The sequence below is a fragment of the Eptesicus fuscus genome, chromosome 10 (assembly GCF_027574615.1).
Source record: "Eptesicus fuscus isolate TK198812 chromosome 10, DD_ASM_mEF_20220401, whole genome shotgun sequence".
NCBI classification, from domain to species: Eukaryota; Metazoa; Chordata; class Mammalia; order Chiroptera; family Vespertilionidae; genus Eptesicus; species Eptesicus fuscus.
The window spans coordinates 79,959,022-79,979,460 of NC_072482.1; the positions used below are offsets into that span (position 1 = coordinate 79,959,022).

The 20,439-nt window shown below is 36.7% G+C and overlaps 1 protein-coding gene across 2 annotated transcripts in view; it reads left to right on the forward strand.

The window, feature by feature from the left end:
- The window catches only part of PTPRK (protein tyrosine phosphatase receptor type K), a 477,611-nt gene that overhangs the window by 377,915 nt on the left and 79,257 nt on the right, over nucleotides 1-20,439 (forward strand). For both annotated transcript variants that reach the window (XM_008138467.3, XM_008138476.3), the window contains exons 9-13: nucleotides 4,043-4,152; nucleotides 5,170-5,371; nucleotides 9,398-9,503; nucleotides 15,590-15,863; nucleotides 19,390-19,426. In XM_008138467.3, the coding sequence (XP_008136689.1) occupies nucleotides 4,043-4,152; nucleotides 5,170-5,371; nucleotides 9,398-9,503; nucleotides 15,590-15,863; nucleotides 19,390-19,426 (729 nt within the window). The remainder of the gene's footprint in view (nucleotides 1-4,042; nucleotides 4,153-5,169; nucleotides 5,372-9,397; nucleotides 9,504-15,589; nucleotides 15,864-19,389; nucleotides 19,427-20,439) is intronic.

The following is a 20,439-nucleotide window of genomic DNA, read 5'->3' on the forward strand; positions in this document are numbered from 1 at the left end:
TTCTATGATAATTTTACTTTATTTTTTATTGATAAAAGAGAGAGGGAGAAAAAAAAAGAGAGAGGGAGAGCAACTTGTTGTTCCTCTTATAATTTATGCATTCATTGGTCAATTCTCGTATGTGCCCTGACTCAGGATTGAACCTGCAACCCTGGAGTATCTAGATGATTCCCTAACCGCTGAGCTACCTGGCCAGGGCCTATTCTAATTTTATTTTAACCTCTGCTTTGAAGCTTTTTAAATTGGTTTTAATGAAATTGAATTGCATATTAATATTTCAAAGTATGGTCAGTAACTAATTCCTTTTACTGTGAGGTTGTTTTTTTCCCTTTTGCTCTACGTGTAAGACTAAATGATTGAAGTACAAACTTTCTGTGACATAGTTGCTTGAAACTCAGTTTTCAAACTGTCCATGTGAGCTCCAGTTTCTAGATAGACTGCTTGATGTGTCTCAGTCTTCCTGAGGGGGGAACAGAATATCTAAATTGTAATTTATTGTTGTAAAGATCGATGAATTATGATGATCTAATTAAGTCAGTCTGACTAAATTATTGCTGCCCTATACACATAGAAAAAGAATAAATTATCAGCCATCTAATAAAAGAATATAATTTTATGAAAATAATTCTGGGGATATCCATAAATCATGACAGCAAAGCTAGAATGATTTCCCACCAGAACCCTAAGGTAGAATTTATATTTAATTTATTGCATACATTTTTTTAATGCATGGGTAGAAGTTTTTTTGTATGAGATTTTCTTTTCATTTTTTTATTCCAGCATTGATAAAAATCAATATTAAGAAGTTAGGTCAGCAGAAAAACCTGATTTGGGGACAGTTTTTTGCTAATATAAAGCTATTTTTAAATGTACATTTATTATATTTTAAATGCTTATTTAATATAATCTTGATCCACCACATTCATTATTTTTTCTCTTACCATTTTGAGAGTTATATTTTAAAGGAGTTTCTTATATGCAAAAAAATTTAGCTGAAACAGCTCTCAAGTAAATCACAAAGGGGACTAAAAGTCAGCATTCTATCTCCATTAAAAGTTGTTGATGTGGAAATGTGAAATGACAGTCACTGCAATGTGAACACTGCCATGATGATGGTCTTAGTAACTTTATGGTGCATTTATGCAAATTATAAGGACATAGAGATGTATGCATATGGAAAGACATTGTCTTCCTTCAGTTGTAGAAAGTTATTGAATATAATTTGTTCCTATACCCTGTTGCCCCTTCTGTTTATGTGTGTGGTTTGTAGTTCACCTAAGCACAATTCTTTTTGTCCACTATACATGTCCTGCTGCAAGATCATAGTGGGCACTCTCTTAGCCATAAATTTTCCGCAGACTTTTCCCCCTTAGAAATATGACCTTATGTACTTGAAGTAAATCCAATTGACAAAGTAGAACATGTGTAAGAAGAACAGAGAATTGCAGGCATTCTAATTCTAGGGAGACTATTTTCTAATTCTACCCCCTCTCAATGCAGAATTGTGCAAACATTTAAAACTGTCCCTATTTGTGAACAATTTTTTAAAAAATCCATGCCATTTTACACTATTTATGGGCCAAATTGTGTTTGGTTAACACAGGTACTAATTATATAGCATCATATAAAAATGTACTCATTAATTGGAGTTTTGTCTCCTCCTTCCCCCAACAACCACCTTCCATATATGAGGTCCAAAGGTGAAGACATACTTTTTTCTTAATTACAATTGTAACTATATCATTTGAGTAAAATGGAAACAGCAGGTATTCTCCTGGAAAACAAACTAATGCCCATGGCAGCCTCATAGACTACACAAATTGCAAATAGGGGCCTTGATCAATTACATGGTCTGTGCCAATACTGTGGACTGGGTTGTGGGGCGGGGGGCGGTGGCAGGACAACTGGATGCCTTTGGTTAACTTCCCTCTGAGCCCTCAGCTAACAGATGCATGAACAGATCATCTGAAGTTTAGTGTTGGCATCTTTTTTGTTTACTATGGGTTTCTTTCCTTTATGAATTTATTATTAATGTGCCCAATTATGTTGGCTGTCCCAGAGGTCACAACATCATTCATCATCTCCTTGTAGACTGGAATAAATCTTACTCTTTTGACATTATCATTCAAAATTTCTTGATGCTGCTAGCCACGATGTAATGCATTTCCTTTGATCCAGTGATTTTTAATTTATATCAAATCCTCACAAAATTGCTTTATACTCTGAAACTGCATTTCTAGATAATGTGATGTGTGAAATTCACTGAAATGCCATATTAAGGAAAAATATTAATCAAAAACCAAACTTGCCCAATATTAGGTCAATATTTTCAAATAAAAACACATTTTAAGCAAAGTAGGATGGAGAGGCTATAGTTTTAAACCTTAGTAAAACAAAAAAACTGACTATGTGAATTTAAATAAAATATATAGAAAACTATGTACAATAACAAAAGTATCTTGTGTTTCTTATTTTGTTAACAGAAGCTGACACATCATTCCTTGCTGCCATTGGGTATTGTTAGTTACATGACATTTACAAATAGGACTGGAATGAAGGTTCCTCAAATCTTGACATACCTGGGGACACTTTAAAACTAGTTATGTGGATTGTTGAGTTCTAAACTAGTATGATGTTTTCAAGCAGTTTGAATCTTAGCCTTAAGATAGTGAATTTCATTTAAAAGAATGAAATAATGATATTTGAACCTGTTCATCTTAGCAGTTTTAAAAATATATAATCAATGTGTCTTTTTAAAATTATATAAATTTAATAAGTATAGCTATAAAAGTCAGATTGACTATTGATGGGTATTTCTTTTTTTAAAAAAAATAGAACTTTTATTATCTTATGTAATCCATAAACAGGGTAGGCCTTAGAGTTGAGCGACTCAGTGGCTCAGAAATATCAAAGAAGCCAGCTAGCCTCCATACCTGTGGTAGGCAATCCATACCTTGTTTCAGCTTTGGACTAGTTCTTCTGGTCACAAGATAGCTGCCAATAGGAACTGGGAAAAGCAGTGCCCTTAATTTCATACACTGGGAGAAAGGGAGAGAGAGGAGAAGATAGAGAGATGGGTGGGGAGAAGGGAGAAATGTCTTCCTTGGGGAAGGATGTCTTCCTTAAATATGAAATATAAATGCTTTCATTTATTCTGGTTCAGCCAGTTTAGATTATATGCCCACTTTATGATCATTTAGAGTCACCAGGAAAATGCTATCCATTGATTTGCCTTGACTAATCAGATCTATGCTCTGAGTTAGAAATGGATAAATTTCCTGAATCACATGGGTTATATGAGAGATCGATGGATAGTTGAGCAGAATTGGGATTCTCTTCTGAAGGAGGAAGAAGGAGTGATAAGTAACCAACTGACAGGGTCCCCTACACAACCCCACTTTATGCCATTTCTCTTTCCCTGTGATCTCCTTGGTGGTTCAGCAACTTTGGTAACAGCCTTACAATTTGGCAGCATAAAGAGTGTCGAGTCCTATGGACCTGAGTTTTAGCCTTGGGTTTGCTGTCTTCTAGTTTCCTGATTTCAGACACATGAGGGCATTTCCTTGAGCTTCTGTTTCCTTATCTGTTAAGTAGCTTAATGTTGCTGACTGTGGAGCATTTCAATTCGGTACTGTATGATTTCACTCTCTAGTCTGAAGAGTGTTCATTATTACGTTTCATTATTGCATGAACTTTGTTTATAGAGACTCTTTTGGGTCTTATAATCTTCAAAATATCTTTCAGGAAAACACAGCTCTGTTCATGAAACAAATCACAAATGAGATTTTCAAGTTATTAGAGGCCTATTAAAGGAGTAAACTAGTTAATTTATTCAGCTCTCTAGGTGATAGAATATATTTTTGAATAAAAATAATTTTGCAGTTGTATATTATCTGTATTAGAAGCTTAAAACTGCTCATATAAGCTTATTTTTTTTAAAGACATATTTTATTTATTTTCAACTTGGTTGTCTAGCTTCTATAATGTACTTTTTCTGTTTTTTGATGTAAGAATTCTTATAACTAAATATGTGTATTTGTAGTGCCTGGTCCTGTACCGGTCAATTCTCTTCAAGGAACATCCTTCGAAAATAAGATTTTCTTGAACTGGAAAGAGCCGCTAGATCCAAATGGAGTCATCACCCAATATGAGGTATTGGGAGGACAAGGAAGTTAATTGAAATGTGGATTAAAGGAAGAGTAAAGGAAAAGGGAAATAGGGGGAAATGAGTGAGGATTAAGAGATTGAAATAATTACTATTTCTCCTCTCTTTTCATTAGATATTCTTTGATCCCAAAATTTAGTATCAAAATAAATATTGTATGGCACCTAGAATTTTCAAATTCTTAAAGTAAATATATGTTTATTTTTGCAGTTGTTTTAGAAAAGCAGGATTGGCCCTTTTAAGCAGACTTAATGATGATTATAAAGAATCAATTTTTATAAAATTGAGAAACTCATTTCATACTGTGATTTAGGGAAGGTCATTGAATGTCATTTGTTTCATAGAAGGGGATTAATACTATATATATATATATCTATATATGTGTGTGTGTGTATATATGTATATATATATATATATAATAAACCTGACTATATTTAAACTTTAAATATAAATTATCATCTTATTTTTAAATATAATATTTTTAAAGAAGAAAAGAATGGATTATTTTAATTATATAAGTGTATAGTTCTGTTCCTGCATAGTCAGTGTTGATTAAAGCATAAAGTGCTTAAATTTCTAGTGGCTACAGAGTGCATCATGGGGATGGGACTCACTAATGCAGTCTTATAATTTGTGAGTATATTAGCATACTTAAATACTATTTACATAAAAATTATGTAAATTGCACAAAGTATAGATTAAGTTAATTAAAACAAACATTTGTTGAACATATTCTATATTTCAAATGCATTAAAATATACAACCATAAGATTATATATTTATACTTAAGTACACTATTTTTATAAAAGAAAATAAATATGTATGGGTTCAATCATGGAGATAATAGATACAGGATAATAGATACAAAATGAGAAGGAAAGGACTGAAATAAAAATGTGATTCACTCTACAAATACCCTTGAATGCTATCTTATTTAAAAGGATTTATGTAAAATTTATTATAACATATTGGGTATGTAATAGGAAATATATTTCTTAAAACAGGTTAGCTACAGCAGCATAAGATCTTTTGATCCCGCAGTTCCAGTGGCTGGACCTCCTCAGACTGTATCAAATTTATGGAACAGCACACACCATGTCTTTATGCATCTCCATCCTGGAACCACATACCAGTTCTTCATAAAAGCCAGCACTGTCAAAGGCTTCGGGCCAGCCACAGCCATCAATGTGACAACCAATATCTCAGGTATGTAAATGAGAAAAGAATCGGTTTGTAATTGTATGTCATAGAGAATCACATATACACTGAGTATAGTTTGTCTCGCGTATTGAATCCTTAATATTATTCATGACTGAAGGCATTTCAAATAATTATTTAAATACAGATTTTTCTTGGTTATATGTCCAAACCCAAATGCATCTGAAATAGTCAGTTTTAATCAACAGTGGTCTTTTTAAAAAATTGTATCTTTATTAGAAAGCTTTCGAAGTTCATTATATATATATAATAGGCCTATAATAATTTTGAGGAGTTGTTAATATGGTATCAGATCTTTACTGAAAATGGATTTTATTAAAGATGATCCTTGCTCTACTATCTTAGTAATATACACCTTTATCTCCCTGCTCCATTTTTACTGAGATTCTGATCATTTTAAACAAATAAGAGCTTTTCTTTCTCTTAGAATCTCACATAAATTTATCTAGATATTACAATGGCAGTGTCTTAGGTTGATAAACAAATACAATTACATTTTCATTATGTTATGTTCATAGTTTCATAGTTTACATTTGACTAGATTGTTTACAGTTGTGACTTCTTCAGTCAAGTCATCAATTAAACCTTATTAAATTTTTTGCCAAAAATTAGCATTGTAAAATGCCCCAAATCCAGCTTATGTAATTCTGTATATAATTTGTTTATGATTAGTAAAATAAGTATATATTATATATGTAATGAGTTAACACTGAAAATATTAACCACTTAATATATTAAAATACTAATTTTGCATTTCTAAGTTCTTTTAATGTTTATTTTTATTATAATTCTAGTTGCATATAAACGTGGTACAATATATTATTAAAAATTTTCTACCATTGTTCTCAATTGGTAACATTTGCATCAGAAGAAAGGTACATAATTTTTAAGTCCAAAATTTTATTTGGAAATGTTTTTGAAAAAATACAAAACATTAAAAATATATATCATGAAAAATTAGCTATTCCAGTATGAGCTATACTTCCTTATTTGTTGTCACTTTACTAGAAAATATGACTTTGTGATATCATGATATAGTGAGACATGTTGCCTACATTCTAGAATTAGCAGTAGTATTATAAATGCCTAATATCTTTCAACAGAGATATCTACAGAATTTTCATAAATTTGTAAAACTGATAGCATTGAACAAATGGATCATAATTAAAGACTGAACACCCATTTAGCATTTTTAAAAATTATTTTATTGCACTTTCAATTGAAACAACCTGTATACATGGGTACTTGATTTGAACTTTAAAAACTTGGTGCAACCACTATATCTTGGGAACACATAGTACTCAAGCTCAGGCTGACAAAATTTATGATTGTGGTTCTAAGCATCACTTGAACGGTTAAGAATTTATTGTTATTTATCCAATGAGTCCAGTGGTTTTATTCCTCAGTATTTTAAAAGTAGTTTAAATAAACATGAAATAAAGTTATTGGAGAAATGCTGCTTGGAGACATGATTTATATATTTGTGTGTGTATATAATGTCTATTGATTCTACTTCCTAAATAACTCTCAGATTATGTTCCTCTTTGCAATGTCACTATTTCTTTCTAATTGGACTATATTTTAAACAGATCATTGAAATATCTCTCTAAGCAGTATCCTTGCCTTTATACAACATATATTTCTTTTTTAAGCCCCCCCCCAATCTATATATATAAAAGCCTAAGCAACCGGCCGACCAGCTGACCATTCGACCAGTAGCTATGATGCGCCCTGACCACCAGGGGACAGACACTCAACATAGGAGCTGCCAAGCTGTGGTGACTTGGCAGCTGCATTTCCCGGGTGATGCACCCAGAACCGGACCTCTAGCCCATTGGCTCCCCACTTTGGGTCTGGCTCCCCACCAGGTCTCTAGCCCATTGCAGAGGTTGTGGGTCTAGCCCTTACAGAAACTTTTTGACTCAATTATCTAAATGATGAGACGTGCAGGACCTACTAGCTGTGGCCCTGATGTCTGGTGCCCATGCTGGCCCAACCGCTTAATATCAATTTCCAGTGGAGGCAGCAAATTTTCCTGCTACCACTCTCAGCTGGGAAACCGGGTGCAGCTTCCCTCCTTCCAGGCAGACAGTAGTGCCAGCAGGCAACCTCCAGGGAGGGAAGGAGGCGAAGGAGCAGCTCAGGTGGGAAGAAGGAGGTTCTCACTGCCACAGGGCCCGGGCAGGAGCCTGACATTGAGCAGAGCCTAGGCAGATTAGATTCCAGGCTAAGTAAATCCTGTTTGCTAAATAATTGCATTTTGCAGCTGAATTCCCACAAGTCATCAGTTACCGCCAAATTTAGGGTAAAGTGAGATGAAAGAAGCAAGACAGATACAGAGAGAAAGTGATATAATATTGGGAGAAGCGAGGAGGGAGCCCGATTCTGGGGTGTGTCACCTGAGAACCACCCTCTCGCAATCCGGGACTCCTCAAGGGATGTCTGAGAGTCGGTTTGGGCCTGATCCCTGCAGGCCAGGCCAAGGGACCCCACCAGTGCATGAACCCGTGCACCGGGCCTTTAGTCTAATATATTGTATTTAGTGGGATAAAATCCAATCATCTATGCATGGTTAGCATTTGTGGCTCTTCATTGTATAGCTCCTTCCATTCTCCACTCCTACCTATGAACACAAAGTTCAGGTATATTAAACTGCTTATAGTTATTAGAACACATCTTGTCATTTCATGTTAGGTTTCTTCAACCATACTGTTTTCTCTCTCTCTGGAATTTGATTATATGCCCTCTCTTTCTGGTGAGTTTTTACTCTTTTAACATTCAGCTTAAGCATCACCCGAACCCTGACGCCTTCCCTGCTTCATCTTCCCTTTTCCCAACACTAGTTTAGGGTAGTGCTCTCCAGGTGTGGTCCCCAGGCCAACCCCATCAATGTCATGTGGAAAATCTCTAGAAAGGCACATTGTCAGGCCCCTCCCCAGACCTACTGAATCAGAAACTCTAGAGGGAAGTGGTGGCAATTTGTGTTTTAAGAAGCCATCTAGGTGCTTCTAATCCCACTAGTTTGGAGACCACTCTTTGAGCAAATTAACTGTCTTCCTCTTTTGGTCACCTAATATTCTGCTATAAATTTTTATGACTCTCATTTCTGATGAACTGTGATGCCCTCCTTTTAATTCTGTTAATATGAGAGGCCACACTTGACTTTACTTTCTATTTAGAGCTCATTGTATGTATTCAGTAAATGTTCAATGAATGAATGAACTACTTTAAAAATTGATCAGATGCCACTTGTTCTGTTATTCTAATAATGCACACATTTCACAGATTATAGACTCCCTCAAACATCCTTCTAAATGGAAATAATTATAAGCCAATTGAGGCTACTTTTTCAACCAGTTGGAGAAGGAAGTTCCCCTCTCTCCCAACATTATCAAACATTTTGAAAATATATCTTTCTTCTTTTCAGGAATCTAGCAACTAACGTATTAGTTTGTGGTAAATAAAACCTAATGTTCCCATTCCCAGTCATCACACGTCCTTGATATGTTTCTATTGTAACCACAGTGGTGAAAATGGCCCAGATACTAATACGGGATCATTCTACAACCACTAGCTCATGCAGGGCACCTCCTCTCCAGGCATCCTTTACAGCACTCCCGCCATTCCTATCTCCACATCTCCATGTGCAGCTCCATTACCAGGGCTCCCGAGAGTCTCCACTGTTACCACCTTCATCCCATCCCATCATTGTTGAATTCAAGGACTCGGGGAAACTAAAACCTAAAACAGCTTCACAAAGTGTTTGGGGTGCGTCACAAATTGTCAACTTATTATTTAAATTTCAATAATTCTTGGCTCTATATCTTCTGCTGTCCTAGATTCCCCGGGTTAACATTCACTGGCATATGTTATTCTACAAAATAAGGTTCATTTCAGACAATTGAGTATTAAATTGATGACTTTCCTTGGTCAGGATCATTTATTCAACCTGAACTGTGATATATTACTGTTAATTGATTGAAACTTTTTTTTTTGTCATTAATTCCTCATCAGCTCCAACTTTGCCTGACTATGAAGGAGTTGATGCCTCTCTCAATGAAACTGCCACCACAATAACTGTATTGTTGAGACCAGCACAGGCCAAAGGTGCCCCTATCAGGTAAGAGTGGAAAAAAATAGTTACAGGAAAAAAACAGCCAAAGTGAGGGATGTTAGCAGCCAATATACTAGTAGTGAATGGATCATTTCTCTGAGACAATCACTTGCCAATTACTATCAGGAGCTTTTATTTCTGTTTTGTTTTGTTTTTTCATTTGGAGAAAGCCTAAAGATAGACTTGTAGTTAAGAGAAGAATGCTAAGGGGATTTTTGAGATATTCATGAATTCAATCATTCACCTCTCTGTGCTGTTTGATTTAAGAGCATTGCTCTTTTATTTTTTTCCAGTCCCATTTCATTTTACTTCCTCTGTTGATATCTATGGTATATGAGTTTTGAAGGTCTTTGTCTGAAATAGAATGCGAAAATACCTCCTATCCAATGCATCAAATCCTTTATGCATAACTTCACAAGAATGATTGAAAAATAGGAAGCTTTGAGAAAATAAAAGTAGAATGAATGTTGCCTATGTGACCTTTTATTTCCAAAGTTGTTGCTTATCAGGAATTCCATAGGAAATATTAAAATTCAATTTGTATTTCCTTTATCTTTCCAATATTAAAATTTCCCATCTTACCCTCATCTTCCATAAAATTATGAGCTATGTTTTCAGGGACTGAGTCAAATTATGCTGACCATTTTAGATAAATATTTAAAACTGATGCAAGTTTCTATTAAAAACTTGCAGATTTTTGTGGATACTTTTGTTTTCATACTTCTATTGAGAAATAAATCAAGGCACAAAAAATAGTGCAGATATTTCATATTTGAGTTATCTCAAGTTGTTTACATGTTCATTAAAAAGTAAAATTAATCTTTATTTTATGTGTATAATGAATGCATTTGACCTTATAAGCATATACTAACCATTCAGATAATCCTATGTCACTAGAAAGAAAGAAGTATTTGTAATTAAAACATATATTGATAAAACAACCTTAGTTCATTAAGAAAACTCTCCTGAGTCTGTCTGGCTAAAATGCCTGGGAATACCACAGCAGAGGAAAAGAAAGATGACTGAATACCCTTGTAGTATAAACACCTGGGAAACATTGGCTACTTGAAAAGGCAAAGTAAGAATGCAGTGCTATTCATGAATCAATGAACTGTGAGTGAGTCTGATTGCTGATCCAAAGGAGAAGGAGAAAATGCTTTCATTCAATATCTTTTTCTATTGACAAGCAGTCAGGATCATTCACACGTCCTACCTGTGATAAAATTTACTTTGTAGGTGTTCAATTCTGCTACTGCTTTTTAGATGAGCTGCCAGGTATTTGCATTTATCTTATAAAAGTTAGATATTTGAGTGAATTCAGTTTTATTTAATGTAAGTTGGAAACACAGTGTATTATTTATCTATATAACATAGCATTCACTAACTCTTTAATCATTTAATCAATTTATTACACAAATATTGACTGACCAGGTATTACGTGTCAGGCATGGTGCTAGGCAGCGTAAATCAAAGATTAAAATGATCACAACAAAACACAGAGCCTGTCACCCTATTTGTCATGGACAATGAGAACTGCCTTAGCCTTCCTTGTAAATCCTTTTCTCATAGCTGGTGTTCAGACAATTTGTTGAATTAAATCAAATGTCTTTCTTCTGTTTTTTAATTTAACACAAAAATATTAATTACCAAAAATCCACATAGTCTGAATTCATGGTTATGCAAAAATAATTCTTAATAATCATATATTCTGTTTTCCTGACAGACACGCACCTCTGTGTACTTTTTGGAAAGACATTTGGCCTTTTCTGAAATTTAGCCCAATGCCTGAGAACTACCAATTTTACACTTTGGAGATAAGTGCTCAAATGAATTTAATACTGCGAGAAGAAATAATTAAATGATATATAAACCAATAAAAAGTATTTTAAACTAATATTACTACCAGGGAAAACAAATCTGTTTTCCAACTGATAATCTAATCTTATCATTTCCATTTTTAGGTGTTTTTTTAAGACATATATTTTTTAATTTCAGAGAGGAAGGGAGATATGGAGATAGAGATAGAAATATCAATGATGAGAAGGAATCATTGATCAGCTGCCTCCTGCACACCCCACACTGGGGATCGAGCCTGCAACCTGGCATGTGCCCTAACCAGGAATCGAACTATGACCTCCTGGTTCATAGGTCAATGCTCAACCACTGAGCCACACTGGCCAAGCTCCTTTTTTTTAAAAAATGAACTGTCCATGTATTTGGTATCACCCATAGGTGGGGGGCCTGGTGGTAGAACCAGACTGGTCTAGTTGGCAATTTGGCCTCCAATGAATCCAGCCTCCTTCGCTTTTTTAAAATCCTCTAGTCATATCGTCCTGTCTTCTTTCCTCTGACCACATTCCCATCTTCGGTATTGCTACTAGTAACTAGAGCTTTATCTTGGCACTTAACTTGTCCAGTACTCTATAATTTCTTTGAAAATGAGGGCCTGACTTGATGTCATAAAAAATTCCAAAGCACTGTATATATGGTCTGGTACTTCAAATCTTTTATTGAATTCTTATTACTACCTTCAGGTTCTTAAAACTCCTTTACTTTCCACCCAGTTTCTTTCTGTCAGTCTATCTGAATCTCTTCTTTGTAAATGCTTGTTGCCATTCCCAGTCTGTTTGTGGCTCAACTCCTCCCCTCCCAATAAAAGCCATACCTATTTAGCACCTAGCTCAGTCTCCTGAGAGCATCCATCAGTTACTGTTGTTTGCTATCATAAGCTCTAAATACTAGGGTCTATCTTTACTTACTTTACAGAATGACTAGCCTCTGTCAGACTGCATTTCACCATCCATTTGTCCCAACTCCAGTGAAATATCTAATTATTTCTGCTCTGGCCTTGCTAATGTCAAACAAACTCCATTTCCAAGAGCCTCTGTCATTGCACCTGTGAAATCCTTGTTGGGTAGAGTTTGCTCCTTAATGTTTCTATAAATTCATTCATTCAGTAGCATTCAGTATGTGCTAGGTGCTGAGCTGGATACTTGGAATAGACACCCACATTAGTTAATTTAGTATGTGCCCCCAGGTGGTATATTACAAGGGAGATAAAACAGGTCAAAAATAGACCTTGTTAAAGTTGATGCCACGATGTCTTGGGAAGTCTGTTCATAAGAGAAATACTAAGACATTGGAATTGGAGAAAATCTCCTGAAGCTTTAAGGAGACATTTTAAATTAAAAAAAAAAAAAGAGGGAATATGAATTGTACAAAATTTGTTATCTGGTATCACTAAGAATGTGTACAAGCTGGAACTAGTCAGATTCATAGATAGTTTAGTTATTAGCAGTTGAAAAATCCATGGAAGGCTGTCATTGATATTTTTGGATTTACCTCCAATATTTTTAAGCATTGCATCAAGGAAACTATCTACCAGATGTTTTATATACTCACTTTTTGAGCTAATATCAAAATCCCTTAATATTTTTTTAGTCTTATAAACTGAAGAGAAATTGTATGATGAAATGTCATTATTTGGCCTCCCGCAAAATTAAAAATGACTACATTCCAGTGTTTAATCACAACGGATTATAGTATAGTGAAGTCATTTTTAGTTTTTTAATATAAGGAAATCATATATTTTGAGTATTGAGTGAAGATTCATAATGCCAGTAAATTGATTTTAACTTAATTGTAGAAATATTTTTAAAATGTAATTAAAAGGAATGGGGAATATATGAAATATGGGTAGAGTGAATAAACTCTTCAAGTGACTTTGGAATATTTTAAATTGCTAGAGTAGTAAGCTCAAATAATATTTAAATCTAGCTGGAATTAAGTACCATTAGGTAATTAGACAACCACGAGGATGAGAAAGCACAGGCCCATTTCATGTAATCAGTCAAATCACTTTTAATTTGATTTCTCATTCCTTGTTTTCTGTCCTTTAATTAATTCGTATTGATAAATAAGAGAGTAGAAGGGGAAAAGGAACCGTCCAAACTAAGTAAAATAATATGGTTGGAGAACAGCTTGCACAGACAAATTGAACAATGAAAGGAAAATATATTATTTTTTAAATGAGTTTAATCACTTTTACTTTAAATCCATCTTAAGTTCAATGAGGTCCCTCCCAAAGAGCAGATTGTACTTTTTCTTCCTTCACCTCCCCTCCAATAGCAGCTGTTTGCTTTGCTCCTCATCGATCTGGAGAGATGAGCTGTTTTTGAATGAAATTTCTTATTTTTGTAATATACTACCTGTGTCAATTTAATAGAATTAGTTAAGACTGAATGTGTGCTTGTGTCGGTTTACCTACATATACTAGTATGTATGTATCCATCGAATATGCAAATATATATTATACAAATATGGATTCTAAATTGAAAATGAACAGGAAAACAATACTAGGTGTGCTTAATATGGCATATGCCAGCTATGATCTTTTTTTCCTCTCTCTATGCTTAGCATTTCTTATATTTGAAAATTAACAAGAGGCTCCTCCATGGACCCCTCGAGACCATGTATGTTGTAAAGAGCATTTCTAGGAGCTTTCAGACCCAACCTGGCAGAGATATAGAAAATGACGCAGTTCATGTAATTTCAAATAACATAGACTTCTGCCTTAGTTATTTGCCCAAATCTGAATTTCTGGCATTAATAAAATGTTCATACTATTTCTAAGGGAAAGAAGATAGATACCAACCTACCAATTTCTTAGCACTATTTTAATGGGAAATTGGAACTTGAATAATTAAGGGGGGGAAATTAATTTATAAAGCTCTTTGTTAAATATATGAAGGTCTTCTGTTTGTAGGTATAACACAGTTTATATTAAACTAGAATTTTGTAGCAGATTCTAAACTAGTATAAAATTTGTTTTAATTGTCATAGAGGCGGATTCAATCCCTCCCCAAACACCCTGCCCTGTGTGTGTGTGTGTGTGTGTGTGTGTGTGTGTGTGTGTCTTTCTATCTCCTTACATCCTTTTTTTTCCTTTTTATGGAAGTTCATTAAAGAAAATGGTCTTGGTATATTTCCTCTGGAAATCCATTTAACAGCACCTATTTTCCCTGTATTGATTGATCATATTTTCCTGGAGACTCAGAGTCAAGCATGCAGCTCTCCACACAGCTTATTCATATTCAATTTATGTATGGGACCACAAGTCACTTTCTAATAACTTTCTGGAACTCTGAAGCATAATTCTTTTACATTCTTTAATGATATATAAATATATCAACAACTTTCTTGGGGATGCATTTCCTAAAAAATGTTTGCCTAAAGAATGTCCTCTGGAGAAAGGATAGTACTAATATAGCAGTTTCAGAAATTTATAAAAAATATTGTAAGTGGTCAGGCAGATCTTGATTTTAAAATTGCTTTTTTTTTTCCTTTCCTCTGTAATATAACAGCTATTACAGAAAAGTTTAAGACATTTAAGGAAGACATTGGAAGGTTTAGGTTTGAGATTTAATAGGCCAAATGCCATCTGCTTCTACAATTTGTAACATTTTATTATTAACAACTGCAGACGGAAGAGGCAGTCTATTTCGGGGGCGAGGACAGATTTCTGTCCATCTGTGCCCGCGCTGCAGCGCGTCACTGGTGCTTTAGATCCGCTGGGCTGTGAGCCACAGCGAGGCGGAGGCAAGGTCACGGGCGGGAAGACCTCAGCACATTCTGTGTCCTGACTCTGCAAACGGGCGCCTCGAGCTCCGCCCCGGGCAGCCTTTCTGCTGGGTCTTGGACCTGGGCCTTCCATGCCTTCATTTCAAAGGAAAATGTTAACTTCAAACATTTCCCAATATCGGACAAATAATTTATGGTGCGCCTCTGGTTCATGTCAGGTTACCTTATTAGGGTGGCTCATTTCTTAACCGTTCAAAGCGTGTAGAGGTCTATCCTGGTCTTTCAAAACTCTTTTCACTCCCTCAATAATCACGGTGGGGTTGGCATCCACGTGCGATTCTGTCTTATTGCAAAAATAGCTGAAAACAAGAGAGCAGGGTGTGAAGACCGACTTCCAAGACTTTGTAAGTGTTGCCTGTTACACCCCCCCCCCCATACTTCATTCTTCTTTTGAGAACACTTAGCATGGGGCATCTCTGAATGTGTGCTTTTATTTTCTCTTTCCCAAAAAGTGCGTATCAGATTGTGGTGGAGGAGTTGCACCCACACCGGACCAAGCGAGAAGCAGGTGCAATGGAGTGCTACCAGGTGGCCGTCACCTACCAGAACGCCGTGAGCCGGGGTGCGCCCTACTACTTCGCCGCCCAGCTGCCCCCCGGGAACCTCCCCGAACCTGCCCCCTTCACGGTGGGGGACAACAGGACCTACCAGGGCTTTTGGAACCCCCCTTTGGCACCGCGCAAAGGATACAACATCTATTTCCAGGCAATGAGCAGTGTAGAGAAGGTAAGCCTCCTCCAAGATTTGCTTGTTCACCGCCCGGAGGTAAAGCTGCAGACAAATTTTATAAATACGCAGTAGCATCCTCTGTCTGTTTAAAAAAAGGGGGGAGGGGATCATTGATGTGTCGGGGGGCTGTTGCTTCTGCTCCCAGCAGTGTGCATGGTTTTGAGCTGGGGGCTCCCCGTGTTCCCTCGCACAGGATCCCTGTTTCCTAGTTAACTGCTTCTACGAACCCGCTTCTGGCAAGCCCACAAGAGCAATTGTGAGCAAAACGCTTTGGGAAGGGGGGTTTGGGGTGCGGGGGGGGGGGTGGCCTAGCTGCTGGGACTGGAGCCCTGGTGAATATCGGCCCTTGTTCTGTCCTCGTGGCTCAGGAGAGGCGCACTTCAGAAGATTAAATCGACTGCAGGATCAACAGAATGCGTGTTCCACAGCAGGCTAATAAACCCTTATAAACTTTTCAGGGGGTACAAGCCGAGTAGTAAATAACAAGTAACAATCCTCCGATTACAAAGAGGACGCCTGCGGCCAGTGTGACAGAACCTAAACAGGAGGCTGGGCTGGATGCTGGGCCTGTGGAGGAGTCTGGTTTTCCATCTCCCTGGTCGCCCCTCCTTTTCCCATTTTGGACACAGTTGTTTTGAGCACTGCCGCTGATCCCAAATGAATATTGAGAAGGAAAACACAACAGGAAGTTAGAAACGACCAGCGGCTCCATACGTGGGGAAATAACCTGGCCTTTCATGCCTCATGCTGGTCTCTTGTGAAAGATTTTCTTTCCTAAAACTTATCTAATTTATCTTTTCCCAGAGAGAGAGAGAGAAAAATACATTAAGCATAGAAAATGCCCACCACTTGGAATGCACTAGCACAATGACATTTTTGTTTACTTGTGGCTTTATAGGAAATTGCTGGGTTTGGGTAATTGAGTCCCTGAGGTGGGTACGTGAGAGGCGCTGTGAAATATGTGCTATCTGGTTGCCGCAGTTATATTTGGGAATAGTTTAACTGGAAGACATAACAATACATTTATATTTCTGCAGGGACCATGAGAGAGTAGGGTATTGACTGGTTGCCTTTGAATGAAAACTTTATCTTTCTGCTTACCCTAAGAGGTTGGTTTGAAGAATATGGCAGAGAAAAATGCCCCAGGACATTTTCTAAAATGCACCCCAAAGCCAGAGGCTGCTCCTGGTTGAAAATGCTCTTCTCGTCTTCTAGTATATTTCTTCATGGGAGGGAATCTTCCCAAGCAAGTCAGCTGCCCACTTCCCACCTACACCTCATTCCCTACCTTTGGTAACACCGGGCTGTTCAAAAGACAGATGACTATGGAAGTGAATATTCCGTTCTGGGTATAGGGAAATGGGTAGAAAGCATACTTCTGTGTTTGGGTATTCATCTTTAGAGAGTTGATGAAGTGCAAGTGGACTTTTGTAGTTTCGTATGTGGTATGAGAGGAGTATTAATGAATGCATGTTATTTATAAAGGATTTTATGTGGCACTCTTTAAAGCTTTCTTGCCCTAGCTGGTTTGGCTCAGTGGCTAGAGCATCAGCCTGCAGACTGAATGGTCCCAGGTTTGATTCCAGTCAAGGTCACATGCCCAGGTTGTGGGCTCAATCCCCAGTAGGGGATGTGCATGAGGCAGCCAATCAATGATTTTCTGTCATCATTGATATTTCCATCTGTCTTTCCCTCTCCCTTCCTCTCTGAAATAAAAAATATATATATTTTAATAAATAAAGGCAAGCTTTTTTATGAACGGTATCTTCTAAATGTTACTTTATATACACGTGTTATAATCAAAGTACAGAGTAACAACAATATATTTCAGTTCCCCTGGCAAAGAGTTTTTAAATTGACATGGTTCCTACCAGCGATGGTTGGTAATCCTGATAGAGTTAACAATTGCTTTTAGGAGATCAAAATCCCATCCGGCCTCTACAGGAAAGTGAACTAACCTCTTGCCATTCACTATGAAGGCCTTAGGTCACAGTGAAGGAATAGAAGTGTGTACTTTCATGTTTAATTACTGATTCCCCTTCAGTGCTTTATTTTGCTTAATTTAAAAATAATAAATGATTGAGAGAATTATAAGCTCTTAGTTTATCAAGATATAGAACCACTCAAGATGCAGTTATAAATGCATCTAAAAAACAAATAGCCTCTGTCTTGTTTACTGGCTTTTACATCTTTTCCAACCTCTTGTACATTCAAAGATGTGAGCTGAATGAGCTTAAGTCTGGGAATTGTAGGCCTAAAGTACGTTCCAACTCCCAGTGCTACCCCAGAGCATAAAAAAAAAAAGGAAAAGATAATTTGTGTCCTTTCCAATGTCTACTATTTCCTCAACCCTATCTGTCTAGCAAGAGGAGGAAAATAATCAACCAAGTAAGATTTATTCCCTAACAACTAAATTAAAAAGAAAAAAGAACAGATAAATTATGTTCAAATAAATTAAGTTGCAACTGTGATGTAATTTATTTTACTCCTCACACAAGGATATGTGGGTTTTTTCTAATTGATTTTTAGACAGGGAGAACAGGAATGAGAAAAAGAGAGAGAGGGGAGGGGGAGAGAGAGAGAGAGAGAGAGAGAGAGAGAGAGAGAGAGAGAGAGAGAGAGAGAATCAGCTGCCTCCCATACTCACCCTGACCAGGATTGAACCTGTAACTAAATATGTGCCCTGATTGGATATCGAACCCACAACGATTTGGTGTATGGGAGGATGCTCCAACCAACTGAGTCACCCTGCCAGGGTGTGAAGTGATTTTTTTTCATGGTTTTCTAACTATTATTAAGCTCTTTAGTCATGGAAGGCTCCAACTGTCAGTATGTAATGCCCAGCTTTGGTATGAGTGTGCAGCTATGAGGTGAAAATGAAGTTTATATTTGGATCTGATTTGTATTAGCTTTGCAAACATGTTTTCTTTCTGATTATTCAAAAAGTACAAAATGCAAATAGAATGCCATTATACTTGTCCCAGACATGACAGCCTGTTTCATTACAAGGTCAAAACGAACACCTAAATCTTTAGAAAAATATTGAAAAAAATTTTAAGTTCTTATTTGTTGTTGTTGTTGTTGTTGCTGTTAATCCTCACTGGAGGATATACTTTTCCGTTGCTTTTAAGAGAGAGTGGGAGGGATGGAGGGGGAGAAAGAGAGAGAGAAAAACATTGATGTGTGAGAGACATTGATTGGTTGCCTCCCACACATACCCCAACTGGGGCCAGGATCAAATCTGCATCAGAGGCATGTGCTCTTGACCGGAAATCGAACTTGTGACCCTCTGTGCTCTGGCCAGCACTCTAGCCACTGAGCACACTGGTCAGGGCTTAAGTCTTTATTTTATATTTAAAATATTATCTGAGAATACATATAAAAACATGTTTCTTTAGTACCACAATTGTATTCTGTATAAACCTATTTTATAACCCCAGATTGATCTTCATAATAGTTATAGTTTATGAAATAGGAAGCCTATGTATACACTGACTATTTTCTTTCATTTTTACTCCATCAGGAAACTAAAACCCAGTGTGTACGAATTGCTACAAAAGGTAAGAGGTTTGCTTTTTTTTCTTTTTCAAATTCCATTATCCTGCTTTCTAAAATGAAAGAGCTTTGTTCCCTGCTTCAGGACTAATTACATGTGGCACTTCTATTAGAGTTTTGTAGTAGGGCCCAGTTAAACTGCCAGCCAAGTCCTCTGACTCACGTGGGTGTCTTTAACATGTAATGGGTGCTACTTTTCGTCCTCTAGGAATTGACTGGAGGAATCTTGTTATGAGAATAGGAGGGATTTAGAAACCCTTAGAAGGGCTTTTTTCCTGCCATTTAGTGTCTGAAAGGTCTTGTGCTGCTGATCAACTAATGTATTGGAAAAGCCCGGCAATATCAATTCAAAATCGCAAGGTGCCTGTTTAAAAACCATTGTCCCTTTCTCTGGTAGACGATCAAAGGTAAAAAGAAGCAGACTAGTCCATGCATGTGGAAGAACATAGGTATGAAGACTGTTCCATAACTTCAGCAATAGTGCAGGTTCATTGGAGATGCTTAATTTTTTTTTTTTTAATCCAACCGATGCCAAGAAATTAGATCTGCGATGGCTAATGGCCAGGGCAATTCCTGGTGACAATTCATAGTATGGCTCTGTTGCCTAGTTTTTTAGGAGAAAACATTTTCATCTTTGAATGAGTAGATTTCAGAGTGGGAGAAAATCTCCAGCATTCACTCTGTTTATAATCTTTCATTTAAGACTTATGTGATTGTGCCAACAAGGGAGAGAGAGAGAGAGGTTGGTGTATTTTAACAAGAGGAACAAGAAAAAAGCTGTCTGCATGCAGACATGGGGCTCTGCGGAGAGTTGGCGCTCTGGGTTGTTTGCCGCTGGAATTAGTATTAGACCCACGTTCATGACCAGTAGTTGATTCATTTGGGTAAAAATGAATGGCTATATTCTGTTTGTGCTGGCATCATTCCTTTCATCATTTTTTCTCATCTAATCATCAGTCTGCTCAATTAAGCATTTGTGTTATACTCTTGTTTGTAAAAGCAAGAGAGACGTTTTTCT